General features: G+C 35.5%; 1 protein-coding gene across 21 annotated transcripts in view; it reads right to left on the bottom strand.

The window, feature by feature from the left end:
• The window catches only part of CPLANE1 (ciliogenesis and planar polarity effector complex subunit 1), a 137599-nt gene that overhangs the window by 80717 nt on the left and 42918 nt on the right, over positions 1-13964 (bottom strand). For all 21 annotated transcript variants that reach the window (XR_013378621.1, XR_013378620.1, XM_077896176.1 and 18 more), the window contains 8 exons: positions 13699-13916; positions 10987-11151; positions 6845-6983; positions 6057-6166; positions 5741-5899; positions 5517-5625; positions 3672-3948; positions 787-1690 (listed from right to left, as the gene is read on the bottom strand). Coding sequence is in view for 19 of the 21 variants with exons in the window: in XM_077896176.1 (XP_077752302.1) it covers positions 787-1690; positions 3672-3948; positions 5517-5625; positions 5741-5899; positions 6057-6166; positions 6845-6983; positions 10987-11151; positions 13699-13916 (2081 nt within the window). In the remaining 2 variants the exon portion in view is untranslated. The remainder of the gene's footprint in view (positions 1-786; positions 1691-3671; positions 3949-5516; positions 5626-5740; positions 5900-6056; positions 6167-6844; positions 6984-10986; positions 11152-13698; positions 13917-13964) is intronic.

Raw genomic sequence — 13964 nt, 5'->3', positions numbered from 1 at the left:
TAAATCATCACACCGTATACATTAAATGTCTTACAACTTTGTCAATTATACCTCAATAAAGTTGAGAAAAACAGAAAAAAATGAGAAACTATTGGAATTCTCCAAATATTAAAAAAGTTCATTTCCCAACTACTTCACCATACATAAATTTGTTTTCAAAAAAATTCATCTCCTTACTTTTTTTTCCAGTGCAACAGCAACCATTCAATCAAAAGACATTTATGTAAAAATATTTGTTCTTGCAAACAGATTAAAAGAGCACCCTGCTAGCTGCCACTGCGTAGAGGAGAGAAAAAATAGCTACCAAGCATGAACTTATCTACTGATACCTATCTGCCTTTCTAGGTTTGGTTCTCTAAATTCTAGCCAAGACTATAAGAAAAATGATCCCCTAATGTATATGATTAGACACCAGAAATAAAAACTGTGTAGAGGCCTAATCCTTCTTCCTCTGAACCAAACCTGAAACTTGAAAGAGAAAGAATATAAATGCAATACCACTCGTAGTATCACTTAATATTATCTCACTTTTATTCCTTTTTCGTTCTTATAAATACACATAAAATCTCAAAACCTCAAAACCTCTATGAAAACACCCTAATTAATTATTTTTGAGAATTAAGGGAATCACTTGAAGGAAAAAAATTGTGTTTTTTGCAGATTATAATCAACACTGTCATTAACTTTGTTACGTTGTGATTCTTTAATAGATGAAGAAATATGAAAATAGTTTTAATTTACAATGAGAATTTTCATTTGTATGCAATAAAGAATTCAGGTACTTACCTCTAAAATGATATTTTTTGCCTTATATGTAGCAAAATATGGTTGCTCCAAAAGCCACAATGATGTAAGAATGGCAGCTGTAGTGGTCTTTACACGAATGACGGGACTATACTCACTGGATAACTCAGTGAGACTAGGATCACAGAGCAGTCTTCTATCAGACCACCTTATCATCCATTCCAGCAGCCTTCTTATACTGCCAAAAGTGTCATTTAGTGCTAGAGGAAGATCTTCTTGAGGATTAATATCACTGCACTGAATTGCTTTGAAAATACATCTTCTAGTTTTGTTGGATTTGGGAGTCCAAAAAATATGGTTTGACAATCTCTGGATCACAGGTTTCTCCGAATTGGCATCTTGTATTCTGTAAACTGACTTTTGTTTTAAACCAAACAATCCACTCGTCCCTTCATATTTATCAACTTCATTCAAAGGGTTCTCTAAAACTGGCCTGGTTCCCTGATTAACTGGCACTGCAGCTGAAAGTACTTGGTTTTCTGCTTTTTCAGACTCATATGACTCAGAAGCAACAACAAAGCAGGAGCCAGCTCTAAATATGTTCTGGCTTTTGGTTTTGCCTTGACGTCGTTTTAATGTTGTATGTACATCAAAAAGTAAAGAATTAAGCTCATGTTCTTTAAGATGTCCAGAAAAACTGGTTAGAAATGGAATGCCAGGATCCTTGGAATCAAGTAGGTCTCTTTCAAGAACGTAACTCAAGAAGAGATCAAGAAATTTAATATATTCATCATCATCACGTTCAAATTCCCAAACACCTACTACAGGAAGCGCATTTTGTAATAACTTTTCATGATCTTTTCTTTCAAGATTTTCTTTCTGATTACATATCTTTTTTTCATTGGACTTATTTGTCAATGTTAATTCCATGTGATTTGGGGTATTTCTAGCAAAACAAAATTGAAAAAGACAAAATTAAAGATTTAATCACTAAGATGCAGAATTGACAGCAAAGATTCTCTCCACTGATTGAATCATATAAATTTTTTTTAATGCCTCAATGTCTTTCAAATGAGGGGGTTAGGCTAAATGATCTCTAACTGTTTACTAGAGCCAAACATTCTGAGTCAAAAAATATAACACATTAATATTAAGAGGGAGAAATTTGTGTTAAAAAAGACTGAAATGTGTTCACAGAAATTTTGCTTTAAAAAACATGAATGGGGGGATCCCTGGGTGGCTCAGCAGTTTAGCGCCTGCCTTTGGCCCAGGGCATGATCCTGGAGTCCCAGGATCGAGTCCCACGTCTGGCTCCCGGCATGGAGCCTGCTTCTCCCTCTGCCTGTGTCTCTGCCTCTCTCTCTCTCTCTCTATCTCTCTCATAAATAAATAAATAAATAAATAAATAAATAAATCTTTAAAAAAAATAAAATAAAATAAAAAACATGAATGGGGACACCTGGGTGGCTCAGTGACTGATTGTCTGCCTTCAGCCAAGGGAATGAGGCTGGAGTCCCGGGATTAAGCCCTACACCAGATTCCCGCCCAGGGAGCCTGCTTCTCCCTCTGCCTATGTCTCTGCCTTTCTGTGTCTATCAAGAACAAATAAATAAAATCTTAAAAAAATAAATAAAAATAAAAGGCATGAATGTTTTTCCTGGGGGAAAAAAAAGGTCCACTAAGAGGTCACAATTTAGGAATACAAAGTCAATAAAAATCACAAGTCACCAACATACATCTTCATTTATGGTTTCTGGTTACTTGCATCGGCCCCTCTCAGCTTTCACAACAAGCAGGACTACCCTCAAGACTCTACTACACAAAAGTTGGGAACTTTTTCTAAAATTTCTGCTGCTACTATATCTGTTAGGCAAACCCTTTAACTGTCAATCATAATTACTTTTTTTTTTTTTTTCATAATTACTTTTAAATCAATTTCCTTTCAACATGGTCGTTGGGGAAGAACACAGATTCCTAGTTCCCTCAATAAAAGAAATAAAGCGTTTGTGTCAGGCCCCGGAACTAAAAGTGCCATGTCTCTTCTTATTAAGAAGGCACAGAAGCAGCCTCCACTGTATTCCTGTGCTAACACCAAAATTGTTTGGTGAAACAAGCACATCATTTATAATACTATTAGGTATGGTTTAAGCAGATGTTTACATTTGAAGTAGATAAAATTATTTCACTCAAACAGATTATGGTCCATTATATAGCCTTTCAGTCATGACAAGGATAAACTGCACAGCAGATAATGGAATTAGAAAGAAAAAAAAAACTAGCTAGAGTAATAGAAGTTTAAGTGAAAGTAAGAATTTCTAGAAAATTTACAGACAAGTTTCAAAGATGAATGTGCAATTTCCTTCCCTGGAAACCCTTAAAAATAATACAGCTAATCTAAAAATCCTTAATTATTTAAATCTAAAGATTACTTTTTAAAAAACTAAAATGGGGTACCTGGGTGGCTCAGTTGATTAAGTGTCTGCCTTCAGCTCAGGTCATGATCCCAGGGATCGGCAGGAAGTCTGCCTCTCCTCCTTCTCCCTCTCCCTCTGCCCCTCCTCCCTGCTTGTGCTCTCTCTCTCTCTCTCTCAAATAAATAAAATCTTTAAAAAAAAAAACAAAAAACCTAAAACTAAAAGCTTTAGAATTTCATCTCTAGATGAACTCTAGAATTTCATCTACTTACCTGATTTTATACTATCAGGTAGCAAAATTATTTCAGGCCTCAAGAATATTTTCAATAAATTTTCAAATTCATTCTACCCTCCTAACATCCCTGTGAGTCAGGGAGGATAAGACATCATTCATACTGCTAATAGTGCAATCAGTGAGTGGCAAGGAAATCAGCTCCTCTGCTGCATGAACATACTGAAAATATTTTTTTCCAAAGGAAGTGAATACTTGCTATTAAGAGATCTCAACTGTACCTTTTTTCTTCAACGGACCATGCTTCCGAGAAGGTGTCTGCTGTATCTGCATCGCTGTGGACTAGAGGATTCCCCAGTTCGGTGAGTGTGCTCCTGCTCAAGCTCAGTCCCAGAGAAAACCTATCAAAACCTGGAGCCTCGGCTTTTTCTTCTTCAATTGGTTCCCAGATATTCATCTCAAAAGGACCTATATTCCTCTCAACACGTTTTAGGGCTTTCACTCTCACTTTATGAATAGAATGCATAATAACAGACAACATTTCCTCAGTTTGGGGACCTAAAAAACAAAAGGCCTTGCAGTAAATTAAAATGTTTCAACTCAAGACAAAGGGGAACCCAAGTCCAGTCCCTCCTGGGAACATGGAATCCAACTGATAACTAAGACTTATTTCCACATTCTTACAGAGCACGCTTTCTTCAGTGTTTATTAGAAAGCTATGGTCCGCATTTTAAGGTAGAATTGCAGAAAAGAACACAAAAGGGACAGAATCCAGACCATAAAAATGTGTGCCCTAGAAAACAAACAACTGAGACGTAATTTATCTATTTCAGGGCCCCTGGGTGGCTCAGTCGGTTATGCATCTGGCTCTTGATTTGGCTCAGGTTGTGATCTTGGGGTATTGGGATGGAGCCCCATGTCAGGCTCCATGCCCAGCATGGAGCCAGCTTGGGATTCTCTCCCTCTCCCTCTAGCTCTCTCTTTATCCTCACTCACTCTCTCTCAAGTAAATAAATAAATCTTAAAAAAAATAAAAAAGCAGCAATTTAACTATTTAAAAAATCAGACAATTAAAAAAGAATCTCTACTATTTTTCCATTCCCAAGAGTGGTAAATAAGAGAAAATGAGTATAATTTTGGCCAAAGAAACAAGGACACTTTTCTGACTTAAAATAATGGGAAACATGAAGAAGGAAAGTTTTTCAAGGTTGTCTACAGAAAAAAATTTTAAACATTATTATACATAAACAGGACATTTTAGAGAATGTCAAAAAAGTCTTAAGAAAAATAAAAGCCATATATATATCAATGCAAGAATGTATAATCATAGGACATAACTTGACTTAAATACTAGATTGCAGTTATAAAAAAAGAAGGTAATTTGAATTCTTTAAAAGTTTCCACATTGTGATTGTAGTTAATGTCACAGAATTGAACACTTGAAAATAGTAAATTTTCTACTATGCATATTTTAACAAGAAAAAATTCCACAAAGGCATCTTGAATGTATAGGATAAAATTAGAAACACAAATAACCATAAAGGAAGATGAAGAACACTAGTTCTCAATAAAATATCCATATTACACAAAGTGCTATATGCTCATTTTATATATTTTATCTTATTTAATACTCTTTGCGTGTGTAAGAGAAAGAGAGAGAGCACGTGGAAGGAGGGGCAGAGAGGAAGAGAAAGAATTCTAAACATTCTCCATGCCCAGCGAGGAGTCCAACATGGGGCTCAATCTCACAACCCTAAGATCATGACCTGAGCCGAAATTAAGAGTCCACTAATTAACTGAGTCACCTAGGTGCCCCTTAATCCTCTTTTAATTTACATTCATAAGGTAGATATTAATATACTCATTTTACAAATATGGAAATGAGACCCAGAGAGATTGAGCAACTTGCCTACCGTCACACAATTATTAACTGACAGAGGCATGACATGAAGTTAGCTTTGTCTGGTTCCAAAGCAAAATTGGTGCTTATTTCTGCCTTCTCATACTATCTTCAAAGAAAGGAGAAATATGTAAAAACATAAGCACTAGAAATTACATGCTTTCAAAAGAAAACAAGAATCTTCAGTAATTCATCTATCAGATATCTAAGAAATGACAAATACTACCTTTCACCACACAGTGTCTGAGTCTCTGCTGAAGAGAGTGATATTTTTCTCTTAAAGGAACCCTTATATCCTCAGGATTGGGAAACGCTTTCACAAAAATTTCTGCTACCTTCAGAAAAAGTAAAAACACGGGTTTTATGAGCAATATCACTCTCAATTAAAACAAAAATCCTTTTAAAGTCTCTGATTTTCATTTAGTTTGTTTTCACCTACATTCACATTACCTTTCTGATTGGTGGCAGTTCTCCAATAAGGCTCAAAATTAGATCTTGAATAAGTTCTTCGATATTAGAAAACCGAGAGAAGGGCAGCATTCTGTACGCCCACTCCACTGCGCTGAGACAGTGCTCAACCATACAGGAATCAAACTCCACTTCGAGGTCCTAAAAGGATATTGAGAAAAACGTTTCCTTTTCACTTTAGATGGATAGATAAAGATGAGTTCAAAAGAGTTTGTTATAGACAGTAAAATCTTCTAATCAAGCAATAACTTCCCAAGTAACATTTGTTCGTCTTTCTTATTCCTGTGCAGAGAAATACCTTTTTTCCCTCCACGTTTTCTCTTGCTTTCTGATATTGTCTGCAATTATAGGATAACTTATCACGAATATGTAGCATCCAACACAAAGCACAAAGTTCTCTGAAGCAACCTAAATTGGGAATACAAATATGAGAGACTGGATGAGTATGTACGTTAATGTAGAACAACTTCACCACTGCTTGTTTTTTTTGCCAAAATAAATGTCTCTATTTTGTTGATTATAAGAGAAACATATATTCATTGCCAACACATTATATAAAAGTCATGTAAACCCTTACAGAATTTTTATGCACAAATATTGTATGCATGGCAGTTGCCTAAAAATATTGAAAACATTTTTCTAAATAACTTACTCTATTTACTAGTAGTTTCTTTGCTCTAAGCTTCATAGTATTTTGTTGATAATGCTCAAAACCAATATACACAGCTCTACTTAATACTGTAGGGTTAATTTATTAGGAAAATTCCTTATGATAGGCAACTAAGTTTAAAACTTTGCAATACTAGAAATAATACTTTCCATTATTAAATGACTTTTTAATTAAAAGCAATAAAAGTATGCAAAGATATATATGATCATACTATGTATGCTGTGGTGAAATAGGTCTTTTTTTTTTCATTTAATATATCCTGGATATCTTTCCATGGTGGTAATATATACATATACTGTCTTTTCACTGCCAATGTAGTATTCCATTGCATAAAAAGTTCCCCAAATCAATTGTAAATTGTGTCATTATTAATATTTAGGCCTAATTTCTACACAAGCAGTTCATTTTGGACAAACCTATTGCTTTAACAGAAACTTCATCAAGCTTGTGGTCTCCAACTGCTCCAGGTCGAAAGAATGCTACACCTCCTTTACAGTAATTAAGTAATGATTGAGGGAAAGGACTCAATGAAGGAAGAGATCCTTTCATTCGAATCTGAAAGAATGATAAAATATGTTAATTATCAGTCATCTAAATCTATTTTTAAGGAAACTATAAAGGAACAAACAAGGCAGGTAAGAGAAACCATACAGAATAGAAAACACAGCATGGTTCTTATACCATGTAAGAAAATATCCCTGAAATGAGCCATAGTTTCAGAAACTTGACTCACAAATTTAATTCAAAAAATTCACTAGGCTAGGTCACAAAAGTGAAAAGAAAGTTTCAACGAAATTTTTTTCATCTCTCAGTTTTGCCTATATAGAAAGAATATAATGCTATTTGTCCTGACTTTCCCCAAAGGCATAATAAAGAAAAAGAGAAATTTAAGTATCTCTTATCCAAAGTAAAACTACATGCAGTACCTAAAAATAAATATGACAAAAGCTCTACCTACCTATATAACTTTAAAAAACTTGAGTGACAGGATTAGAAAGTCACCATTTGGCAATTCCTAATAAAGTACCGACTGCAGCAAGGATCATCAATCAATGTCCAATTAGGTAAAAAGTTGCTGGGTTGATGGAGAATGTGAGTGGGTAAAACACAACCCAAACCCTTGAGTCTATCTCACCATCATTAAAAGTGAAATAATAAAAAGTCCTATGTGTCACATGAAATGATATAACAGGGAAGTATACAACACCATTTATGAAGGACTCATTTCTAAGAAAATGTGAACCAGTGCAGCCCGGGTGGCTCAGCGGTTTAGCGCCGCCTTCAGCCCAAGGTGTGATCCTGGAGACCCGGGATCGGGCTCCCTGCGTGGAGCCTACTTCTCCTTCTGCCTGTGTCTCTGTCTCTGCCTCTCTCTCTCTCTCTCTCTCTCTCTGTCTCTCATGAATAAATAAATAAAATCTTAAAAAAAAATGTGAACCTGATCAAGCCTCTCTACCTCAAAGAGTATAGAGTAATTACTAGTTCATGGGGAAATAAAAGGAAAGAGGAATGAGTTAAATGACACTAAATGGATACACTATCAAACATACAGAATATGGTACAGGACAAATTACCAAGTTTCTCTACAAATCAAGAAGAGAAAAAAAATTAAAGGAAACTACTATAGAATAAAAGAAAAGGAATCTAAGAGACAGTAACCTGAAAAAAAGGATTAGCAGCAGGCTTGTAATCTACTTTTTCCCTCTTCTATTCACTTCCACAAGGACACAATCTCATCAAATCCCCTTGTAAGCATGCTAATGACAGACCTGTTATCAAACAAATTAACAGTATGTACTAGATGTACAGAACCTAGCTAGGCTGGTTATTATAAACATAGGATACATGGATTTATGGAATATGGCTTGCTGGAAATGTCACACGAGTTATATAATTAAAGAGATCTAAAAAGGAGATGTTCAGTAACTGATTCAGTTCTCTTTTGTGTTAAACAGAGGCCAGGTCACATTCTTTCACAGCAAGAAAAACCTTGGGAACAATATATGCAATTGCAGTTTTCACCTGTGTCTTTTAGGTATATCCTTGAAATTATTGGTATAAAGTTTGAGTCAGACTTGATAATATAGTCCTTCCTATAATCTCATAACCAAACATGGGTGAACCTCATTCGGACCTTGATTCCAAAAAACCTACTATAAAAAAGACATTTTCAAAATAATCGGGGAAATGTTATTAGGACCAGGTATTAGATATTAATAAGGAATTAGTTAACTTTGGTATAATAATATGGTAGTTTTAAAATATGTCCACAAATTCTTTAAAACTCATCCCTTCAAAGGTAGAGCCTAACTTCCCTCACCTAGAATATAGATCATACTAAGTAACTGGTTTCTAATTAACAGAATATAGAAGTGGTTATATTGATTTCTGAGATTAAGTCTTAAAACCATTGTAGCTTCCACCCTGCAGTCTTTTAGATCACTTGTTCAGGAAGCCTCCTGCCAACAATGAGCACCAACCTCTTAGCCATGTGCATGAGCAGTCTTGTAATCAGATCTCTGGTCCCTGCCAAGTGTTCAAATTCCTGTAGCAACAGTTCACATTTTGGCATGCAACTGCACGAGAAATGTGGCTTTTTGCTTTCATGAATAAAGACCTTATAATTTTGGTAGCAACAAGTGTTCCACCATCCCAACCAATTAGAAAACATCAATTTACTACAACTAAATTTGTAATTAAGTTATATGCTCAATAAAGTCTAAATGAAGGAGGTAGAGAATACAGCAATAAAGGGAATCACTTATGAATCATACATATTTCTGTAAGAATGGATCTCCACATTTTTGGTACCTCTCCCAAATTCAATAAATTCATGGGCTATCAATAAAACTATCAGATAAATTTGAGGAATACTGAATTAGAGGGAATCTGTGGGTCACCTCTGTATATAGCCCAAGGATTGACAATAGCCTTAAAGATAAGCCGCAAGTCACATGGGGCACTGGACAATTACAGTGCCAATGAGTATACACACAAAAGCTCTGGTCTATGGCCTGTTCATCCTAGGAGGCATGTCTTCAGCTGTGTTGCTAAAGTCTTAACACAGTCTTAAGGCTAGCTGAGTTAATTAAAGCTAGATTAAGTGAGATTACTGCTAGGATTTGTACATAAGACCAAACTGCAATGCAAATCTCATTTCCAACTTTATTGTAGAAAACTGTTTACTTAACCAATTTTTAAAATGAAGTTTCCGGGAAACCTGGGTGGCTGAGAGGTTGAGCGTCTGCCTTTGGCCCAGGGCCTGATCCTGCAGTCCCAGGATCAAGTCCCGCATGGGGCTTCCTGCGTGGAGCCTGCTTCTCTATGTTTCTGCCTCTGTGTGTCTCTCATGAATAAATAATTAAAATTTTTAAAATAAATAAATAAATAAATAAATAATAAAATAAAATTAAGTTTCCTGTAATAAACAGACTCAATAGATCTTGAAACTATTAAAACCAATCTTTCAATAAGAGAGGAAAACTCTTTGCCCTTCTTACTAGACATACTTTAAAAACAATTTTGGGATGACAAGATACAGAATGGGTATAGTTTTATGTTATATCTTTATGGTAGCTGTATGCAAATTTTACAAACCTTTCTTTTAAAAAGCCTAATTTTTAAAAACAATTTGGTAACTTCTCAAAGTCTCTCTAAAGGTTCCTACTAAGAAAAGTTGTAGATTCTTGTTTTAAATATAACCAAGGACTGGGCCACCTGGGTGGCTCAGTTGGTTAAGCATTCAACTCTTGATCTCAGCTTAGGTCTTGATCTCAGGGTCATGAGTTTAAGCTCTGTACTGGGCTCACAAGGGGCATAGAGCTTATTTAAAAACAAAAACAAACAAACAAAAAAACAAAAACAAAAGAAAACATTTAAATATAACCAAGGGCCAAATTAAAGGTATTTGGGACTAATAATACTTATTTCCACATTTCAGAGAGACAGACAACAGGCCCACAAAGAACTTGCAGCTGGATATGGAACATGAGCAGATGTCCCATTTGGCTATAGATCAGATAAGGATCCAATTACAACTCAGGTGAAGTCAGTGCAGAAGGGGATGACAGCTCCAGACTCAACTGAATCGCACATCTTAGAAGATAGCAAGGGGGAGACTCCAACTGGTGGAGATTACTGAAAGGAAACACACAGCCAAGAACTAACTTTAACATCCCAGAGTATGACCCCACATCAGCCCCCATAGAACACAGATAATACCTCAGGATGAAGTGGGGGGGAAATCCCTGAATTGACTTTACATCTTCAATAATGGTGGGAAAAAGAAAAAAAAGTAACTAAAATTACCTGGAATTAATTATGTTATGCTTTATAGTGCCAGACAGAATGGGACTAACAAAGAGACTCAGTACAGTGTCCTCTTTCAGCAGACCAGAAGAACTAGACTGATTAGGTTGCTTATTATAAACAAACCTGAAATCTATGGATTTATAGGGTAGGATTTCTTAGGAAAATGTCAGTATTTATACATATTAATAAGTATTAATATATTTAAATAGTTTAACATAGCACATGAGTGACTAAGACATTTCCACACCTTCTGCATGACTTTTCTCGCCCATCTCAACTGCAATATGTACCACTGTGCCACAGGAAAAGAACACCGGGCTGCCCGGAAAAGCAAGAGGATACGTTGAAGGATTCCAGACACCTTTTGGCGGTTTTCTTTCTCAGCTTTTAAAACAAGATCATCGCCATCTTCCTGAAGAAAACAAAACAACTGATTTTAGTAGCTAGTAATATGAAAATTTTGAGGGTTGAGGTGAAAATAAATATAGTGTTTCTCAAACTAAAATTTTCTTGGAGATTTATAAAAGAAATTTTGAGGGATGGCATCAGAGATTTCAACTATAGCTATTTCTAGTGTCAAGGAAATATTTCTCTCATCTCAAACAATGTAAAGGGCTAAACTGACCCTAAACCCAAGTCTTCCCCTATAATAGTTAAAGCCCACCACTCCTGCCTGACTGCATTGGTAGAATGTTACATAGAAGGCTCCTTTCAAGAATGTCATTTCCCTTCCTCTGCCTGGAAAAATCTTTATATTTCAATGTCACCCTCTGTGAAGCCCTCCTGTTCTGTGTGACTATGACACTTTGCTTAGACTTCCATGAGAGTTTTTACTGATTTGTTCTGTACTGATTTATGTTTCCCATTACATTGAGATCTACTCAAGAGCAAAGACCTTGTCATTTATCTTTGTATTATCACAGTGCATGGAATAATGTCCAACATGTAATAGGATCCAATAAATATTTGTTGAATAAATACTATCAAGTCAATAAGCCAAAAATTAATTTCTCAGAGAATGAGATAATGTATTATAAATATTTGCTTCCCCATCATCCTACTATTACCACTTCTTCATTGCCTTCAATTTTTAATTGAGTATCTGCCCCTCCCTGACATTGCCTAGATGATTTAATGAGAGCTGATCCTACATCCCCAGCTTCCAGGGAATGGACTGCCAAACAGAACCTTCCATTCTCCTGGGCCAAGAGTGAATCTCCATACCCTTACTTGGAATCCTGGTGAAAAATACTTCTGTTTTTCTTTCTCCCCTTCCTTCTCCCTCTAGATATGGACAAGGTATCCTTAGACCACCCTGCTCTCACAAAAACAGCCAGCCTTAAGCTGAAGCTAACACATTAAAAAATAAACTAGAGAGGAAGAGCTCAAACCTATGCTAACATAACTGAGCCAGAAAGCTATCCTGCTACTAGGCTTCTTAATTATGCCAACCAATTTGGATCAAGTTTTCTATTATTTCCAACCCAAAGGATTTTAATTTTAATAAAAAATAATAAAATGAATCACTACTAAGGATCATAACCACTCAAACTAGTATCAGCACAGTATATTCCAAAAAATGCCTTAAAGGTTCTTATTTCTAAACCAATACACTGAAGACTCAGATGTGACAGAAAAAATGAATCACTGAGAAATACAATGGACTATTTATTCCTCCCATGTATAACATATTACATTTGAAATATCAATAAAATATTTTTAACCCATTGAAACATAACCTTAAATATAACAAATAAGAATATAAAAAAAACTAAAAAAAAAAAAAAAAACCAAATACAGATAGAAGTTGCTAATACTAAAACATTAAGTAGTAAAAAAAAACAATACCAGAATCACTTCAAAATATTAATCAAGGGGCGCCTGGGTGGCTCGGCGGTTGAGCATCTGCCTTTGACTCAGCGTGATCCCAGAATCCTGGGATCAAGTCCACATCAGGCTCTCTGCACGGAGCCTGTTTCTCTTTTCTCTGCCTGTGTCTCTGCCTCTCTCTCTCTCTGTCTCTTGTGAATAAATAAAATCTTTAAAATAAATAAATTAATAAAAATAAAATTACTGAAGTAAAAAATATTAATCAAATATTAAAATAATTTAAGTGTAAATAATTTGCGTTAACACTTTAACTCTTAAAGTCAGCTAACATAATGTTATGAGAGCAGAGAAGTTCCTGAGAGGAACATTGTACTGCTCTTTACGGCAGAACTATCAACTGAATAGTGAAGGAGAAAAAAATGATGTATCAAATTAAAAAAAAAAAAGTATTTCAAAAGAGGCAAAGACAGGGCACCTGGGTGGCTTAGTGGTTGAGCGTCTGGCTCAGGTCATGATCCCCAGGTCAGGGATCAAGTCCCGCATCAGGCTCCCCAGAGGGAGCTTGCTTCTCCCTCTGCCTACGTCCCTGCCTCTCTGTCTCTCTCATGAATAAATAAATAAAATCTTAAAAAAAAAAAAAAAAAAGGCAAAGACAATGAGGTGAATAAAAGACTGAAATAATGTATGGCTTCTAAATTCTGATATTCATTTTTGCTACCCTAAACAAATGTCTATTTTTTAAAAATCTGGACATAGAGTACTCTCTCTTGATTTTATTAGTGCCATAATTTTAACATTGATTGAGTGCTTACATGTGTCCTCGGCCCTGAGGTAAAACCTATTACAGGCTATCTCATTTAATCCTCACAATAATGCTATTACAGGTACTATCATCATCTACATTTCTCATATAAGGAAACTTAAACAGGTCAGTGCATTGCCTAAGATGATACAATTAATAAACAGCAAAGCTGGGATTCGGAAGTTTGTCTTCAGGGCTTTCATTCTTAACTTGATTATTATCATTAAGTTGGTTATCTTAAAATTCGTACAAAATCAAGTTTAATGAGTTCGTCTAATAAAAAAAAATCAAGTTTAAGTTAATTAAAATATTAAACATTTAGCTTACTTCACTAAGAATAGCTGGCTGAGGACAATATAACGGAGGAGCTGGTAGGTACAAGCCAACTGGCACCAAGCCCCACAGTCTCTTACTCAAGTCCTTGGCAGAGGTGACCAGGAGCTGAAATGTCTCTGATAGAACATCTGCATCGGCCATAACTGCTGCTTTCAATACTTCTTGCACTGAACCAAATAGCAGATTTACATCTTCTTCTTCAATGGGATCTACCAAACACAAAATCAGGTAAATTAAAGTTTATATTATGCTGATCC

This window comes from Canis aureus, chromosome 4, assembly GCF_053574225.1.
Source record: "Canis aureus isolate CA01 chromosome 4, VMU_Caureus_v.1.0, whole genome shotgun sequence".
In the NCBI taxonomy this organism is placed as follows: Eukaryota; Metazoa; Chordata; class Mammalia; order Carnivora; family Canidae; genus Canis; species Canis aureus.
Note: the sequence above shows the minus strand (reverse complement) of the source record. Positions and strands in the feature narration are given on the sequence as shown.